Here is an 18,434-nt window from a genome sequence, read left to right as displayed (position 1 = left end):
TAAAGAATGTTTGTTCCAGGAGATCCACTCTGACTTGATATAATTAAGTGTGGCAATAACAAACTGTAAGTGAGGAATCAACTTAGTAAGATTCGGTCAAAGGAAAAAGGGCTTTTCTTTTGTGTGAGCTTGTTTGACCAACTGAAGAAGTCAGTCCATGTTGTGCTGCTCATCTTTTTTTTATTATTATTATTTACTGTAACATATTTCACAATCATAAGAACAGAAGAAATGTCACTACCTGCATTTTGTCATGACACCACAGTAATGTTTTATATAAAATATAAAACAAAGTCACAGTATTGTAACCATTACTGAAAATCATATACAGTGCTCCTTTAGGATTTTCTGGTAGAGAGCAGAATTCATGTTTTCCTCAATTATTGTAAGTTGCCCAGGTCCTGAAGCAGCAAAGCATCCCCACACCATCACACTACCTCCACCATGCTTGACCGTAGTTATGATGTTCTTTTTTGTGGAAGACTGTGTTTGGTTTACGGCAGATGTAACGGGACACCTGTCTTCCAAACAGTTCCATTTTCGACTCATCAGTCCACAGAACATTCTCCCAAAAGGTTTGAGGATCATCAAGGTGTGTTTTGGCAAAATTCAGATGAGTCTTAATGTTCTTCTGGGTCTGCAGTGCTTTTCACCTCGCCACTCTTCCATGGATGCCATTTTTTCTCAGTGTCTTTCTGATAGTGGAGTCATGAACAGTGACCTTTATTGATGTAAGAGAGGCCTGTAGATCCTTTGATGTTGTCCTTGGCTCTTTTGTAACTTGCTGGATGAGTAGTTGCTGTGCTCTTGGAGGAATTTTGGAAGGTTAGACACTTCTGAGAAGGATCACTACTGTGCCAAGTTTTTCCATTTGGAGATAATGGCCCTCAGTGTGGATCTTTGGAGTCCCAGAGCCTTTGAAATAGCTTTGTAACCCTTCCCAGACTGATGCATTTCAACCACCTTCTTCCTCATCATTATATGAAGTTATATTTATATAAGGCTGAATCATAGAGTTGCATCTGCTTTAAGTTGGCCAGCTTGTCAGAGTTTACTAAGGAATTTAGTGAACACACACACACACACACACACACACACACACACACACACACACACACACACACACACACACACACACAACATGCCTGATATCTCCCTCATTTGCTTTTATTTGCTTTGTTAGTCCCATCAAGTCTACCAAATTAATGTAGGCCTAGTGAATTAATATCATGATGTCTTGAAGACCGGAAAAAGAAGCTGATTCATGTTCTGGATTCAGTTTAATGTGAAATAATGCCATATACAGCACTGTGTTAAAGCCTTAGGCACCCTATATTTTTTTATTGTATAAACTTTGTTCTAGATTTTTTTATTTTATGACTTCTGCATTATCAAGTCAGTATAAAAAGATTTTAGATTTCCAAATATTAGTTTTCCAGCACAAAATTAAATGCTACGGAAAAATGTTTGTATGTCAGTAAAGAAAGCAGCATATTAAGTAACAGACCACTTTTCAGACAAAAAACACAATCTGCTGGGTTTTGCTACAAAAATAAAAGTCTCCCGAAGAACCGTGTCTGGTTCTGCACAATGCTCAGTGAAACTTCTAGCTCATTTCCTTATAAAACTGCACTAATTCTACCCGAGACTACTATTTTTATTTTAAAGCAAAGCGTCATCACACCAAATATTGCCTTTCATTTACTACTGTCTACTGCTTTTTATACTATTATTTTTTAAATGTAGAAACATTTAATTTCATTATTTTTGAAGGCATCTCTGCTCTACAGCATTTCTTTTACTTTTGTACAGTACTGAATATCAGTAGCGCTCATAAATAACGTTAACTTGTTCACTTAATTGGCACATTTGAGTAAAAATGTGTTGTGGGTGGACAGTTTGGGAATGAAAAACAGCTCACTAAATAGTCAAAATATAATCCCAATATTCAAATAATTGGATTATGGGATTAAATAGATCTGTTAAACCGAGATGTTGCAGTTTAAGGGGTCTGTGCTGGAAACATTTTGAGAACCTCGTCTTAGACTATAATCCAGACATGAAAGTTAGCCTGCATTTGAACAGATATTCTAATTTCTAGCAGTAGCTTTATTTACCAAATTGCAGAGATGTAAGAAATAAATACAAGAAACAGCCAACATACACATATCTGACACAAACCGTTACAGTTGAAAATTGACTTCATTCTAAAAGGTGTGACATCAGGAGAGGTTTGTCCCAGTACCCAAACAAGGAACTCCTGTTCTGGAGATGATGGTGTCATCGCTGTAAGAGGTGAGGATGTTTACCTAACAAGCTCTCCCTCTCTCCTGTTGAGCCATACATGATATTATGGAGATGCCAGTGATCCTGACCCTTTCTGCTCTCCGGACCTGCCTGATCCATCCTGATGCCCTACCTCTGGATGGAGCTCTCATCAACTGGAGGCTACATGAGGACGACCTGGAGATTGCTGAGGATGGTGTCGCTTGTAGTACCATGGAAATGGTTTTGGACCTCAATTCCACATGGACGTTCTCGCTGTGGTTGCTGGGACTACGGTTGCAGCGATGGCCTCGGGACTGCAATTACCACATGCACTCAGGTCTCCTTTAGTGAACAGTGGACTAGTTCAACAAGGACTTCATATTAAACCATAATTAACTTTCGTTTACTTTCACACTATCCGTTGTTACCCAGATGAGGACGGGTTTCCTTCTGAGTCCGCTTCCTCTCAAGGTTTCTTCTTCATATCATTCTTAGGGAGTGTTTCCTCACCACCGGCTTGCTTAATAGGGATAAATTCACACACTTAAAATCCGTATCCCGTGTTTATATATTTCTGTAAAGCTGCTCTGAGAAAATGTTCAAAGCGCTATACAAATAAAATTGAATTGAATTACAATACAATGGTTACGTTTTTGAATGAAGTGTCTCTTTAACTCGCTCTCTCTGCACAGTGAATATTCTATCTGAGATACCTGGCATTTATCATACCATGTCAGTAGTGTCTTATTCAGTCCAACGAATATATGTATATAATATAGAATGAATATCCTCCCATATGACTGACTCTGTAGTGCCTTAAAACATTAAAACATATGTAACAATTATTTCATTGTACCAATTATTTTTGGAATATATTTATGTTTATTAATTTGTCAGATGCTTTTGCCCAAAACAACATTTGTGACAGGATACAATACAAGTGTATAGCTGAGTTGAGGTCATGGGCTCAACAGTAGCTTTTTGGTAGTCAACTCAAGCAGCTCAAGTTACTTAACTAACAGTAAAATAAGACAAAAAAACAAAACAAAAAAAAAAACCAACGCGCTATCTATGGAGAAAAAAAATCTATAAAATAAACGATGTTAAGTAGTAATAACGTTAAGAAGTCACGACTACTTACTATGTTGAGTGATTACTACTTCAACTTTTTGTCTTATGCTTGTAAACTTGCATGTACACAATATAAAAATACAAACACCTTTAAAATGCTAGTTTTCAGACGTAAATGATTTGAGTCGATGGGTTCCATCAAATGGTTTGAGTAAACAAAACTGATCAGGGTTCACAGTGTATGTATTATTTTAAAACAACAACAACATATATTTAAAAAAAAAAAAAAAAAAAAAAAGGCAAAGAAATTAAACAGACTTGTAATACTTCAACAACTTTATTGTGCCCAACTGAAACAACCTCCAAGTTATGTAACCATGGCAACACTCGCAGACCAATGAGGTAGAGATTTTTAGACTCTAAAAAAGCAGTTGGACCAGGCAACAAGCTCAGCACAACAAACCTCAATAAAAAATGAGAGAGAGAGAGAGAGAGAGAGAGAGAGAGAGAGAGAGAGAGAGAGAGAGAGAGAGAGAGAGAGAGAGAGAGAGAGAGAAAGGTAGAGAAAGACCAGATCTTTCTTTGGCACAGAGCCTTAAATCCTAAACAAAACAGGGAGTTAAATTGCATTTGATCTAGAATGGTTTACAATCAATAGGCCTTGAACCAGAGTTAGCTCAATTCACTAGGAACAGGACCAGAAACAGTACCAGTAAAATAAAAGATCATGCTTAAACAACTCTCCCATTCAACAGTTGTATAAGAGTAGATTTAAAACTACAGGTTTAAAGTGCAACGATTCGATTAAAACTATGTACAGTCCACACTCTGACTGTTCCTAACCAGCGATGGCAGCAAAATATGGGATGTTTCATGCTGCTGCACATGAACATTTCTGAATGGTTAAGAAAAAAATTAAAAATACCTACTCCAGGTAGTTCGAAATGATCCACAGGGCAACGACATCTACATCTTAACTCAGTAAAGCTGGAAAAACGAGTGTGTAAATAAAAAAACTTAATTACTTAAAACACCAGATAAAAGGGCCCTTTGACTTAAGGTTAATCAGTAATAATACTAATAATGTACTGACAAAACTGCCAACATAAAGGCTACTAGACTTACATGATAAATAATAATTACAGATGCCATGCATTTGAAAAAATTCAAACACAATGATGTGGGGGAAAACTCTAAAAACAGGCAAAACAGGGAGGCATTTTTCTATTTGCCACCCGCAGAAATCTGGGCTTATCTCCATGGTGATGGTTGCCCTGGTAATGGTGCAAATGGGCCACCATCACTCGGCACGTCACGCTACACAGTGCCTTAGTGAACGAGTAAACAGCGAAAAGAGAGAAAGCAGTGCAACACATGAACTTTCTACAGTCATTCTCCGTCTCGGCTCCGTGAGCTGATAAGATGGCACGGTTAATCCTCTGTGGATCGGGTGATCCTGTAAACCTCTGGGCTAGCGGCGGAGTTACAGTTTGCGCCGGCTGTTTAGCATGGGTTCAGGCTCTTCTGGTTGCGCATCAGAGGCCGGTGACCACTCAGCATGTCCACTGAGTGATGCCAGTGCCAACAGGAGCGGCAGTAGTACTGAAAGCAAGTCTGAGAGAGATCCATCAAAACATTGCATTACAACAGATTCAGTAAAAGCCAGTTCAGATTGTTTTCAGTGGGGATGTTTAAAGCCATGATTGGGAGTACAATGCATGGCTCTTGTTGTGATTCCCCGGTCACTTGGCAACATTACACTACAAATTTAGTTAAAATGCCAAGTTCAGTATAATATATTTAAAACAACATGCTTTGAATGTAAACAAAGAGCTAATGAAATGTTTTCATTGGTCAATGTCTCTGAGGTTGGATCATTTCCTGTTCACAGAAGTGATGGAGAACTTCAACTGTAAGCCTGCATCAGCTAAAAAGCTTGCAGGAGAAACGGATGGCAAATACTGATTTTTTCCAAATTATTTGAGAAATCTGCATTAGTAAAGAAATCTGAACTTATTGCGTTGTTTTAGAAAATCGAATGCAAATCTGCGTTTTTACACCGTCTATACTGAATCTGCCGCACAATGTCCTCAGGTTGACTACAGGAGAAAAGTCAGTTGTAAGAACAAGAGCTGTTTTTATCTTCCTACTATTCATTATTATTATTAATTACAGCAATACAATGTGCAATACATGTGTACAGCAAAATGTCTCCTACAGCATAACTGTCATGTCTGCGTGAGTCAAACAAACTACATTTCCCAAGATCCTCTGCCAGCCTTCATGTCTGCTGGCGACCAGACAGAGTACACCTATGCAGTTCTCAATCGCCAGACTTCTGATAACATGCAATTATTTACCATTACAAAACACCCTGTTCAAACACACCTGTCTAGTTATCAACCTCTCACCTACTTTACTGCCAACTGCCTGACCTTCTGAAGTCTGGCTTTCAGTTACGGCTTGATCCTTCTGATTTGTCTGCATCTAATGCTTTTAATAAAACTGAAACCTACACGTGTTCTCCTGATTGCACTTAATGACCTAACAGAGCTACAATTGTTTTCCATTAATTTGTCACCCATCACTTCATGGAAGATTGCAGAAGAAAAGCTTTTATTCTTAATACACATACATACACAGTCAGGTCCATAAGTATGTGGACAGTGACACAATGCATTTGAAATGAAATCAAGATGTGATTGAAGTGTAGACTTCCCCGTAGGCGGCTCAAAAGTCATTGGACAATTGACTGATAACAGTTTCATGGCCAGGTGTGGGCTGTTTCCTCATTATTTCATGAAAACTGAAGTAGTTAAAAGGTTTGGAGTTGATTCCAAGTGTATGGTAGCTGAACTCTCAATTTGCGGCCCAAAGAGGTGTCGATGCAAGTGAAGGAGGCCATCGTTAAGGGCGTTTCACACTGAGCACGATTAAGCGAAGTGAATGTTTGATGCGATGACGCTCTTGATTCGAAACAATAGATCCCTATGGAGCTGTCACACTGGGTGCAATCATTTGCGGCGCGATAAAAGAGACACTTATTTTTTCCGACCAGCGTGTCAATTATTTTCCTGTCACTCTTCCTATCAGTCAGCTCGCCTCACTCTTCTTGTCAGTCAGCTCGCCTCACTCTTCTTGTCAGTCAGCTCGCGTCACTCTTCCTGTCAGTCAGCTCGCCTCACTCTCGTCACGTGCTAAATGAAATCCGACTCTAAAATGCTGATCTGTGCTACGACTCATTCGGCTCATGCTGAATTGAGCAAACGTGTTCAGTTTTTAATTGTAGTGTCCGTTCTCAAACTGAACTAAATGATTTTTATTACTATAAAAAATCAAAAATGACAGTAGGGGCGGTGCCACAGTAGGCAAGTGATGTAATCGGTGTGTGGCCGAACACCATGTACCGACTATCACAGCAAGCTTAGTGACAACCATCAATCACTTTATAGTCAAGTTTAAAACCTGTTTAAATGATTTCAGTGTGTGTATCAGTACATTTTGTACATTTTCAGCACATTTTACCAATACCGTGATAATTGTGGTCAAGTTAATCGTGATATGAAATTTTCATTCTGTTACATCTCTAGTGTACAGAGTCAAAATGATGAAAATTGTGTCACTGTCCAAATACTTATGAACCTGACTGTACATGTAAATTACAATGAAATTGTTTTTATTTTGCATATCCCATCTTGTGAGGAAGCTGGAGTCAGAGTGGATGGTCAGCCATGGAGGAGAGAGGCCCCTTGCTCAAGGGAGCTACCGTGGCATCTAAGGCTTGAAGATCAGCCCTGATCATATATAACCATTTACTGGCTTTGTACTTCTTTGTATCATTCTATTGGAGTCATAGACTACAAAGCAGTGCTTACAATATTTAATAGAGCACAGCGTTTACTCTCTCACCTGATCTCTACAGAAGAAGGGGCCTGGCTGACAATTACATATTTGGCACATGGAATCATCAAGGTATGGATCAATCTGAACCTAAACCAAGTGGAAAACAAAAGCATGAACATATACATAAAGTTGATAGTGAAAATTACTCTAATTCCCTTAAAAAAAAAAACTGGACTGAAAATGATGTAGGAATATTTCTGTCCATAAATAATTCCCATCCTACCTTCTTGGTGAATTTGGTAGTCTTGATTTCCACAAATGCAGCAGTCAATGCTTTCAGGTAACTCTTCTGGTTCCTGAACGTCACGCGTCCAGACCCTGCAACAGCCGAATATCACAAACTGAACTGTCGTAATGTAATGTTGATGACAATGGCACATGAAGCAGTCAGGGATGTGAAGGCAGACCTATTGGATATTTGTGCTTGTCCGTGTCAAGCCCGGCGTACACGACCTCCCCGAACAGTTCCTTCATGATCTGAGCCAAAGCTTCAGCCGTCAGCATGCCGTGCAGAGCCCCAACAAACACTGTTCTACTGGGGAAGAACCGCAGCGACGGGGAGCACACAAAACTACTGTCTGTGATCACCCATGGGATCACCTGCACCTATGTGTATGTGAGAAAGAGAGGTTTTGAACACAATTCCTATATATCTCAGTCTGTCCTGCTGAGGTGAAAGAAATCTCAGCTGACACAGTGTTATAGCAACCAGTACTCAATAGTGGCATTTCCATCCACTTGTTAATACATATACTGAACTTGTTGAATATAAATGCAAGAAATAAGTAGTGGCATTCTGATGAGGAGTTATTTTTAGCAGTATAGTTTGTATGATAGCATATGGCATATCTGATCCGACAGCATATGGTACCATACGAATCGCAGTAGTTCCAGGTTTTAGCAAATGTGTTACCTAAGCTAGTTAAGCATTTCCAATATGCAGTCCATATAGGATTTTCTGGAGGCTTTTTTTTTGTGATTGTTGCGGCCAAAAATGCTCGATTTTGTTCTTTAGATTTTATTGGTTTTTTTTTGTTTTTTTTTTTAAATTTGCGAGTTTTTTTGTGCTTTTTTTGTGAAAAACTCCTTGAATTGGCGAAATTCCAATTGCACAAAATTGTTTTGCACGGCCTTTCGCAGTGATGTTTGTTGATAACGAGACCTCTTTAGCTGTACTCGTGTTCGATGCGCATGAATCGAAGAGGGCTTCTCCGAACGCGTGTTCTGACGATGTCACATGATGCGTCTTGCGGAAGATTTTCGAATCGTAAGCGCCTACGAATATATCAGAGTTAGCTTCAAAATCCTGGAGGGACTGAATATGACACGAATATCATATCACGATATTTCTAAGACGTTTCTTACGAACGAATAATTTGATATTTTTATTTCATGTGTACAAAAATAAATTAAACTGAGAAAAGAGATTCAGTAAAAGGTTTAAAATATGTAAAATAAATAAATAAATAAATAAAATAAAAAAATCCTTTTGAAAACTTTTCAAGAGGTTCAGACCGTAGAAAACGTCATGAAATCTGCTTCCAAAGCCAGTTTTTATTTACGAAAAACTTATTTTATTGGAAGTTTTAAAAGATATTACGATACCCAGGATATCGTGTATCATGACATCACAATATCGACATTACGTCAACATATTGCCCAGCCCTATCTATATCTATTCCTTCCAAAACCACACGTGAAAACAGGATGCTACCTATGGTAACCATGTGGATTTAGCCAATAACTTTTTTCATTACATAATCTGGCTTCATGCTGACAATTTTTGCATTGCAGTTTAGGGAAAGCTTCTTTTGCCTGCTTTTTTGATGTTTGCTTAAAAGCTGCAAGGCATCTGTTTGGAGGCATACCTCATGAAAAAAAAACCAAGACCCAATAGAATCCATGCCTGTACGTTATACTCACCACCTTACAGCGTATCTTCTTGCTAGAAATCTTGTAGAAGTACTCCAGGTAATCTGTAGGAAGCAGGTGACGCTGGCTGCAGGCCTGCAGCAAAGCCTTCACTGATTTCTCAAAATCAAACACTAGGTACACATAACCTACAGAGAACCAATGATTGAATAGCTTCGTTATTTGTTAACAAGATCACTCATTTAATAAGGTAGGAATAGGTATGGAAACTGTCAGAACTGCATTTCCACTAGGCTGGTTACCTTGAGGCGGGCATTGAGAGTGTTTACCATCCTTATCAGGCCATTCCACTTTTAGAGATCCAAACACACTAAATGTGTTCAGAAGGCTACCTGAAGAAACAGAGACATGCAAAAACATGCTTTTATTTACTCATAAATTCAGGGGGTCTGCTGTTAAATAAAATCCCAATTAAAGTGCACCTATTATGGTTTTGAAAGGTGCCTAATTTAGTTTTAAAGGACTCAAACAATAGATTTACCTGCATCTGAGGTCGAAAAACACTTTAATGTGCTCATCATTTAAATTGAAGCATTACCTTTTTCCCCCCAAGTGTCATAAACGATTCATTCAATGATCCGTTCTAAAGGATTCGTTCTAAACTCCTCCGTTCAGATGTCCCAGTCTGTTGTGATTGGTCTAGTGCTGTCAGCGTGTGTCAGAAAAGGAAATGCCCATTACCGTAATTAGTTTCAGCTCCGTCTGTCTACGAGCAGCCGATGAAGACCAGAGGCGGGGCTTTTTGTTACAAACCTACGTAGGTTAGTACGGGAAGTAAAGTCTGGAATCACTAACGACTCGTTTCAGCTGTTCAGAAACGGTTCCTTCTTTTGGGAGTCGTTAACTCCGTTTGTCGTGCGCTTTGATTTTTGAAACTTTGCAGACGTTTGTACGTTCACAAACAGCTCTATAACACACTACATGAAAGGGAACATCTGAAAAATCATAATAGGTGCACGTTAAGACCTTATTAGATGCCACAAATATAATTAGAAAAAAAAAAACATTAAACCAAATGTAAAAATTCACATTTCTAGATATTTAAGGGGGGAAAACATCCATATAATGGAAGCCCTTGTAGATATTGGCCATTGGTTGCAGTAGTACATTCATAAAGTTCACATTAGATTTGGTTAATTGGTTGATTTAGTAACTCAGGGTCATTGGATAGCCGTTTTCTATCAATAAATAAAAAGATCACTTAAAAACTGTATTTTGTGTTTATTCAGGTTGTCTTTGTCTTATATTAAATTGTGTGAAACAATTAAGTGTCACAAATATACAAACATAAAAGAAAACAGGATACTTTTTCACAGCCAATCATGTAGCAGCAATGCAGTGCATAAAATCAAGCAGATACATGTTCACATGAAATATTCACTAAAACTGGACTGTTGAAGACTGAAAATAGACCAGGCTACCTTTTTCTCATCTTTAAATATCCAGTTTTGGGGAGTCTGTTCCCAATGTACAATCAGATTCCTGTTTTCCGCCCACAGAGCTGCCATCACTGGATGTGAAGTACTCAAACCGGCCCATCTCGTACCAACACCCATGCCAGGATCAAAGTCACCGAGATCGCGTTTGTTTCATTCTGACATTTGATATGAACATTAAGTGAAGCACTATACTCCAATATCGGCATGATTTTATGCATTGCACTGCTGCTACATGATTGGCTGATTGGATAACAGGGTGTGCTGTTATAGAAAAATAATAAACGTCAGGCCGATGTGATGAGAAACAGCTTGGAGTTGATTATTTTACAATAACAGCATGATTTTAAAAAAAAAATTTCAAGGAATTATGTCATCATCTTATCAGTTTATATAACTCTCTCTCTTTCGCTCTCTTGAAGTTAATAATAAAAAAAAAATGCACGGTTACATCACCAAGAAAAGTTGCAGCTTTACCTCTGACTGTTACAAAGCGCTGACACTGCAGACTCCTTCCCAAAATGCTAAAAATCTCCTCACGGAAAATGTATCGTATGTTACTCTAGAAACGATCGTTTGTCAGAACAGGCGCATTAATATGAACATGCGATTGGCCTTGTAGTCGGAAGTACGGTCTGAACTAGTGTTTTGTTATGAGAACCTTAATCAACACCTTCTTTACACACGATTTGTGTATGTAAAATTACACACAATTTTTTGTGCGTCAAACCTTCTGACCAATCAGATTCGAGAACTTGACAGCACTGTTTTATAATTCATATATAATCTCACACAAATTTCATCTGGTGAAGTTATGAATCAAGAACTACTGTACGTTCCAATGTGGATCGATTCATTTGTGCGTGTTTATTATTGTGTGTGAATATTACTCTCTGTGACGTCCCACGGCACTCCTCCCAGGAACACTTTACAGGAGTAGATGGGGTTTTTGTAGATGCGTGGAGGCAGCTGTCCAGCCCAGGTACAAGTAGCTTCATTTGTTGCTATGAGAAACCAAGATTTTCACGAAATTCTCAATAAAGCAAATCAACTTGAATTACAGCACCAAGCAAACACAAGCACTAATACACTTCTACCCAACAGTGATTTTGCTCGACACTGGTGTTTGTTGATGTTAGCATGCTAGCTGAACACTACCTGCAGCCTGTTTGTGCAGCTGAGCCTTCGTCTCAATGCTGAACGTCTGCTCTCGTGCATTCTGGCTGCTCCAGCTGGGCCAGGGGGCTGTTCTGGTCCAGCATTTAGCCAGTGACTCTTCAAGTGCAGCAGGGAGGGTGGGAGCGAGAGGAGAGATAGAGTTTTCTCGCTGCCCTATGCTAGGCAACAGAGCCTCTTTCTGAGTGTCAAACAGGTGGAACTTCATAGGAGGAGAGGTCTGTAAACTGGTCTAGGAAAGAAAGGAAATTGCAACGATGTTTTGATATCGTTAATACTGCAAATGAAATGCATTACGCCATAGCTGTGGTATTTAATCTTTCAGTCCTGCTCTCTCTGTACATCCTGCCAGTGATCTGATTACAGTACACTTAGCAGGTAGTCAGGCTAGAAGAAGCCTTGCCTTCCACAAGTATATCTTGTTAATGGAAGATTTTACCACGAAACGAATATTTCTTGCAGTCACTTCCCCGTTTCACAATCTGTCTTCTTAAATAATCAAATGATACATCAAAACAGCTAGCAAAACTCATTAACCCTTTCAGAGCTACATACAGGCCGTAAAGTCATGTATAATCTGTAGACAGGTGGTCATGGGACCAACCATCGTTCGTCCTGTCTTTAATTACGTACACTCTAATTTACCATTATAAATTTTATAAAAAATTTAATAAAGGCCTGAGGTCTAAAGAAGACACTCCTTAGCTTAATTCAAGCTGCCAGACCCTACAAAGAACATCTAAAACACATTCATTATCCGTCACCAAAGACTTTTTCAGACTGATTACGAGTTGTTGCGTTGTTTTTTTTTGTACTAGTCGATATGGGTGTTAAGGTGTCATGGTTTCTTGGTTGGTCAGGGTATATGATCAAAGCAATACACCAGTCAGCGAAACAAAACAATCCAGATGCTAGTTGAATGATGGTAGTAAATGGTTCAAGGTTTGACAATTATGGCTAACAAAATTCCTCTCTCACTCAAACAATGAAGAAGTACAGTTGACCTGGAATTTTGCTCCAGCAGCAAGATGATGGTAATTAACAAAGATGGACAAATAAAATAAAATAAAAAAGATCCACTGAGTCCATTCTACAATATTTCAAATTGATTCCATTGATTCAGTGAATACAATTCAAGGTTTACATGTTTATCTAAGGGTTAGAACTGTCTGCCAAGCCTGTAGTTCAGTTACAAACAACTAGTTGTGCACTACGGCGCCATCCCTCAAATCCCTGTTTGAATTGCTGCTCCATTTCCCATTTACTCTTCTTAACCTTACTAACCAGGTGGTCAGACCCAGATGAGATACCGCTGGTCTCAGAGTCGACGGGACTGCTAGATCCGGAGTTTATCAGCGAAAGAGACTCCGTCATGCGGGTCAGGCCGGGAAAATATTCCAACAGGTCTCCTCCACCCAAAGGGCCCTGGCTCTGAAAACCCTGCAGATTGTCCAGAGCACTGGCGAGAGGACTCGGCCACAACCCCAGCACTGTAGCGCACACAATGTAGAGAGAACATTTCATAGAAATAAGAAATAAGGCAAAACATACAACATACATCATGGAATTACTATTACGTTTTTGGGGTTTCACGTGCAACAACGAAGTATGTTTTGACAAAGAGCGATGTCCTGGAGTGACACGGCCCTGAATGAGACAGCAGAATTGAGCGGCTTTGGGTGCTGCACCAGCCTCTGTGTCATCTGCTCTATATAAAACAATTGGGGCAGAGCAAATATGAGGCACACAGAGACTTTAAACCGTATGTATGCTCTATAAACGTGTTATATTGCAACCCTGACCTCCAAAAATTTTTTTAAATACAAGCGTTTGTTTAATATGAGCAAAGAACTCCTATGTAACTAAAACACGGTGCAAGAATAATCAACATTGTTTAACTGAGCTGAACAAATGCTAACAGATCGATAGAAGAGCTAGTGTTTGAGGTGAGGTGGTGTGTTTGAGGTGATTAGTCATGCCTGAGTTAAAGGTGTGAGCGTAGACCTTCCAGAATAATCTATGACCATAACAGAAACTATTAATTAACACACACTTTTATGTAGGCTCTTATTAAAGGCTCAAAACAAAACCGTTAACAAGGATGAGAAAATAACCGTATTATACACTGATTCATATATATTCCACCAGAAACTATTTGAGAAAATCAAATATCGTATAGAGCGCTATGCTGACTGTGGTACTCACTGTTTTCCGGAGAGCTGGGCCTGGCTGGAAGTTCAGGCTCAGTGCAGTTCCAGGGCCGCTCCCAGCAGGGCAGGCTGAGCGACTGCAGGCCCAGACTGAGCTCAGAGACACTTAGCAGGCCGAGTGGAGACTCCTGCTCCTCCTGACTGCAGAACGGCATCCTGCTGGCCAACGCGGAGCATTCTGTGTCTGGCAGTTCTAGAGGAATAAGACAATGATACAGTTTCTGAGCGTACCACTGAACATCTTGCACAAACAGCTTAGAGAACTAAGAATACTAAGCAACAAACAAACACAGTTAGAAACTCAGACGCCAACCTGCTGTGCTGCCCGGTGAGGCTTCCATGAGCCCTGCGTGTGCATCACTGACACGCTAAACATGTGACTATAACGGTGACTCTCTCGCTGCTAAAGTCATCCCCCTGCTCCAGCACATCACTCTCTCTAATCACACACGCACTCTACCGGTCTGCATACTTACAAAAGCCTAATCTAGCTCTGTATGGTGTCCAAATCTCCGCTGCACTGCTCTTGGTAGTCTCGTCACACAGATCTCTCTCTCTCTCTCTCACTCGCTTCCTCCCTCCCTCCCTCTTCCTCTGCTGAGTCAGGCCTGATGCTGGAGCCGGACCAGATGATGAAGGGAGGGGGAGACAGAGGTATGTGTGTGTGTGTGTGTGTGAGAGAGAGAGAGAGAGAGAGAGAGAGAGAGAGAGAGAGAGAGAGAGAGAGAGAGTGAGAGCGAGAGAGAGACAGATACAGAGCGAACGCTAGTTCCTATAATCACTGTGATTCAGCTGGTTTCAATGAACAATTTTGGGGGGGTTTTTCCTACTGAGTGGGCTCGACACACCCCACCTTCACTCAGTCAATACACAAACACCCATACAGAGGCCCAATCATGCTCATTTGACCTTATCCATTAATATCCATTACCTAGGAGCTAAAAGGGGCTGCAAAGAATTATTCTATATGAGAAGACAGTAAAGTAAAGCATTTAGTACACTGCAAAAAAAAAAAAAAAAAAAAAAAAACCTGACGTCTTACTGACTGAAAATATTTTTATTTATTTATTTATTTTCATTTTTTGCATTTTATTTATTTATTATTATTTTTTATCTATTGGCAGATAATTTTGCTGATATTAAGCGTTTATTTTTAGAAAGAAGGTTTTTTCTGCCAACAGAATAAGAAACTTTCAAGCTTGAAACTAGTAAAAACATGTCTAGAAATAGGTTTAGTAATCTTATTTGTGGTTTGTTGCAATCTTATAACAGGAAATACGAGATAAATTTGACTATATTCAGGATGTTTTCACTTGCTAAGATAACATTTTTTATTTTGGAGTGTAGCACTCGAATCGTTATCACAGTTTTTGGTGCCCTGATATAATTACACGTAATAAGCTGTGATAGTGGTTAACTGGATGTTTTATTCATACAGTTTAGTTAGCCATCCATTTATTTAAAGTATAATCACGTTTATATTTAGCATTTTAATATGAGTAAAGACGGGTCTTATTCTGATCCAGAGATTTATACCTTGGAAGGAACATAGTGGAAGAGAAAAGCCAATTTTGGTCCTAAATTGGGTTAATAACTGATAAATAATTGAGATTTATGTATAATTAATGTAAATGTATTATTTATGTATAATTAATGTAAATGTATCATTAATACATTTTATACAGTGCTAAGAAGAGTCTCAAAGGTTTTTTTTTTTTTTTTTTACCCCACAGCACCAAGACAGAGCACACACCACAGAACACACACAGGCATGCTGGGGTATATGCATGTGTACACAGGGACAAGGATGTGTGTGTGTATCTGGTGTGCCTGGAGTGAACTATAACGTGATTCAGCATCTTCCTTAAAACGAGAAAAACGTGCTGACGCAGGCACTCTGGCAACAGACGGAGCCATTTACATAAGCGCTAGGTGGAGGAAGCACATGTACAAACACTGGAAAAGCTTCGACTATTAAAATTAGATGTATGCATGGTGGCCTTGCTGGGACAGCATGTTTCCAGACCATGTACTTAGTCATTAGGAGACATAGGATGTGCAGGCAGAACACTCACATATACAAATGAATTAAAACAGTGCATGACCTGGGGCTTCATTACATATATAGCACATTATGCTACAGATTATACCTCAACTATTTAATATCATAAACTGCTCAATACGGTCAGATGAGCAAAAATGAGATTACCAGGATGTACGCTGTTGCTTATGGCCTATTGAGACCTTGCTTAACACGTAAACGTCTCTATTTTACAGTGATATTGAATATATTACTATTGTATACCGTATATTACTGTTTGTTACTCATTAATGTAACATTTAAAGCAATCTAGCTTGGTTGGTTTGTTTTTATATAGTGAATAAGGTTGAAAGGCTGGTATGTTTTATGGAAGTCGGTGTGTTTTATGGAACCACATAAAATTGAGTTAACAAAACCTACACCAAGCTGCTATTTTTTATCAGGTCCACTTATCATATACATGTACTTTGTAGGTCTATAATTGCGGACTGTATGCCAGTGTACTATCCTACACTGTCCATTAACGGAAAGGGAACACTACAGGACAGCTAGTATTCGCGTGACGGTGCCACTGGTGTGTGTGCTACTGGTGCAGTGGTGTCGGTGGAATATTTAAACACCTAAATGTCACCACTGGTTTGAGAATCAGTCCAGCAACCAAAAAATAAATAAAAATCTCTAACTTTCAGCAGTCCTGTGGTAAGACACTGACACTGATGAAGGGTGATTAAGAGAAGGCTTAAAGGTGCTTTAGGTAAGACTTGTGGGGTGGGGGGATGGAATGGTCTGTAATGGTAAAATGGGTGGAGTTGAATAAGATTTGAATGATTATTTTGCTCACTGTATACTCGTTGACCCTGTGTTTATAAATTATTATTTTAAAAAACAGTACCAAAATGTTGATTTCTCCAACAGCAACATACTGTTAACTTTACACCAACTTCCTGGCAACCCTGATGCCAGTTAACTTAACTGTTATTAATTTTATAATTTAAAAAAACAAAACAACAGAAACCCTAATAGAATTTGTAATGGTTTTAATGGAAATTGTAATGGTCCCTGTGGGTCTCTACTGGCAATTTATTTCCTTCTGTTGGAGGCATGTTATGTCTACTGGATACCATTAAGGACCAGTAATGGTAACGGTAATGCTTGTAATGATTAGCTGATGGTTTGTAATGGTATTTGTAGTGGAAACCATTAGACTTATGTGATTGTTTTTTTTTCAGCATGGACAGTTTGAGCTTGTACAAAACAGTCTCAAACTGTCCAACAACAACAATACTGTTAACTTTAAGGTAAGTTCTATAAACAGTTCTTGACTGTTTATAATGTTTTTTGGGGAGAGCTGATGATGTGGATGTATGGGCTTTCACCAGTCTTGCTATTCCAGTTCCAGGTCTTCATCAGCAGGCTGCTCATCATCATCACCTCTTCATCACTGCAAGCCCCTGTAGACTCTACATGACATCGCATATTAACAGCTTTCCCCTAGTCAAAAGTCAAAACACACAGTTATGGACAAACTTTTCCACATTCACTTACTTGACGAGAGCAACAACACGAGAGCTAATGGCTGCTGCGCGGCTACTGAAACGTTAAAGGGTGTGGAGACAGGGAAATATTTGCAATTCTCATTTCATATTAAAGCAGAATTTGACTACAGAACTTTTGCTACCCAGCTCCCGGGGCATGCTAACTTACCCCCGCCGTCATTCCTTCCTGAGCTAAAGACATCCTGCTTCCCCTCCCCTCCATGACACACACCTTTATTAGTTCCAACAACGCTTTTAAACAAGGACAGTCTGTCAGACAAACCTCCCCTTTAAGCAACACGTTTTAGTTTGAACCTGACAGCAACTACAGTGCTAGTTTCACTGATATAAACTGTCAGAAAAGGAAAATTCGCGAAATTTCGGTCGCATTAGCTTCCATGGACGCATGAAGGCGCTCTCTTTATATTAAAATAAATAAATAAAATATGATAAACACCATCGTTTTATTTATTACAAAGTCAACAGGTCGGGGAGTTGTAGTTTTGGGCCCGTTCACTGTTTTTGTTTGTTATAGCAATGTATACATTTTCTTTTCTTTCCTTTAAAAAATTTTTTAAAAAAATTTCTTCTCTTTTATTATAAAGTAGAAAAAGGTTAGTATTGTGAACGTAAACCTGTTTTCATCAAATATCTGCCTCACAAAGGTGATATTTCTGACAGGAGTTGTGATTTTAAGACTCTCTCTCTCTCTCTCTCTCTCTCTCTCTATATATATATATATATATATATATATATATATATATATATATATATATATATATATATATATATATATATATATAAACATCCTCCAAGCAATGTTATAATCTTTTTTCACCCTACAAATGTATCAAACCAAAAA

General features: G+C 38.9%; 1 protein-coding gene across 5 annotated transcripts; it reads right to left on the bottom strand.

Moving 5' to 3' along the window:
- Positions 1 to 3,657: 3,657 nt before the first annotated feature.
- cpeb1a (cytoplasmic polyadenylation element binding protein 1a) lies at positions 3,658 to 17,925 on the bottom strand. Of its 5 annotated transcripts, XM_017485023.3 has the most exons (13): positions 17,742 to 17,925; positions 17,583 to 17,627; positions 17,414 to 17,497; positions 13,992 to 14,189; positions 13,071 to 13,276; positions 11,769 to 12,018; positions 11,501 to 11,614; positions 9,417 to 9,506; positions 9,166 to 9,302; positions 7,650 to 7,848; positions 7,466 to 7,560; positions 7,249 to 7,329; positions 3,658 to 4,953 (listed from the first exon to the last, which is right to left on the bottom strand). In XM_017485023.3, the coding sequence occupies exons 3-13, from the start codon at positions 17,463 to 17,465 to the stop codon at positions 4,843 to 4,845; spliced, it is 1,533 nt and encodes a 510-aa protein (XP_017340512.1). In that variant the 5' UTR covers positions 17,466 to 17,497; positions 17,583 to 17,627; positions 17,742 to 17,925; the 3' UTR covers positions 3,658 to 4,842. The 5 variants fall into 5 exon arrangements, with proteins under 5 accessions (XP_017340512.1, XP_017340510.2, XP_017340511.1 ...); XM_017485021.3 differs by lacking the exon at positions 17,583 to 17,627 and having other exon boundaries at positions 17,414 to 17,528; XM_017485022.3 differs by lacking the exon at positions 17,742 to 17,925 and having other exon boundaries at positions 17,583 to 17,719.
- Positions 17,926 to 18,434: the final 509 nt, after the last annotated feature.

Source organism: Ictalurus punctatus, chromosome 14, assembly GCF_001660625.3.
Source record: "Ictalurus punctatus breed USDA103 chromosome 14, Coco_2.0, whole genome shotgun sequence".
In the NCBI taxonomy this organism is placed as follows: Eukaryota; Metazoa; Chordata; class Actinopteri; order Siluriformes; family Ictaluridae; genus Ictalurus; species Ictalurus punctatus.
Note: the sequence above shows the minus strand (reverse complement) of the source record. Positions and strands in the feature narration are given on the sequence as shown.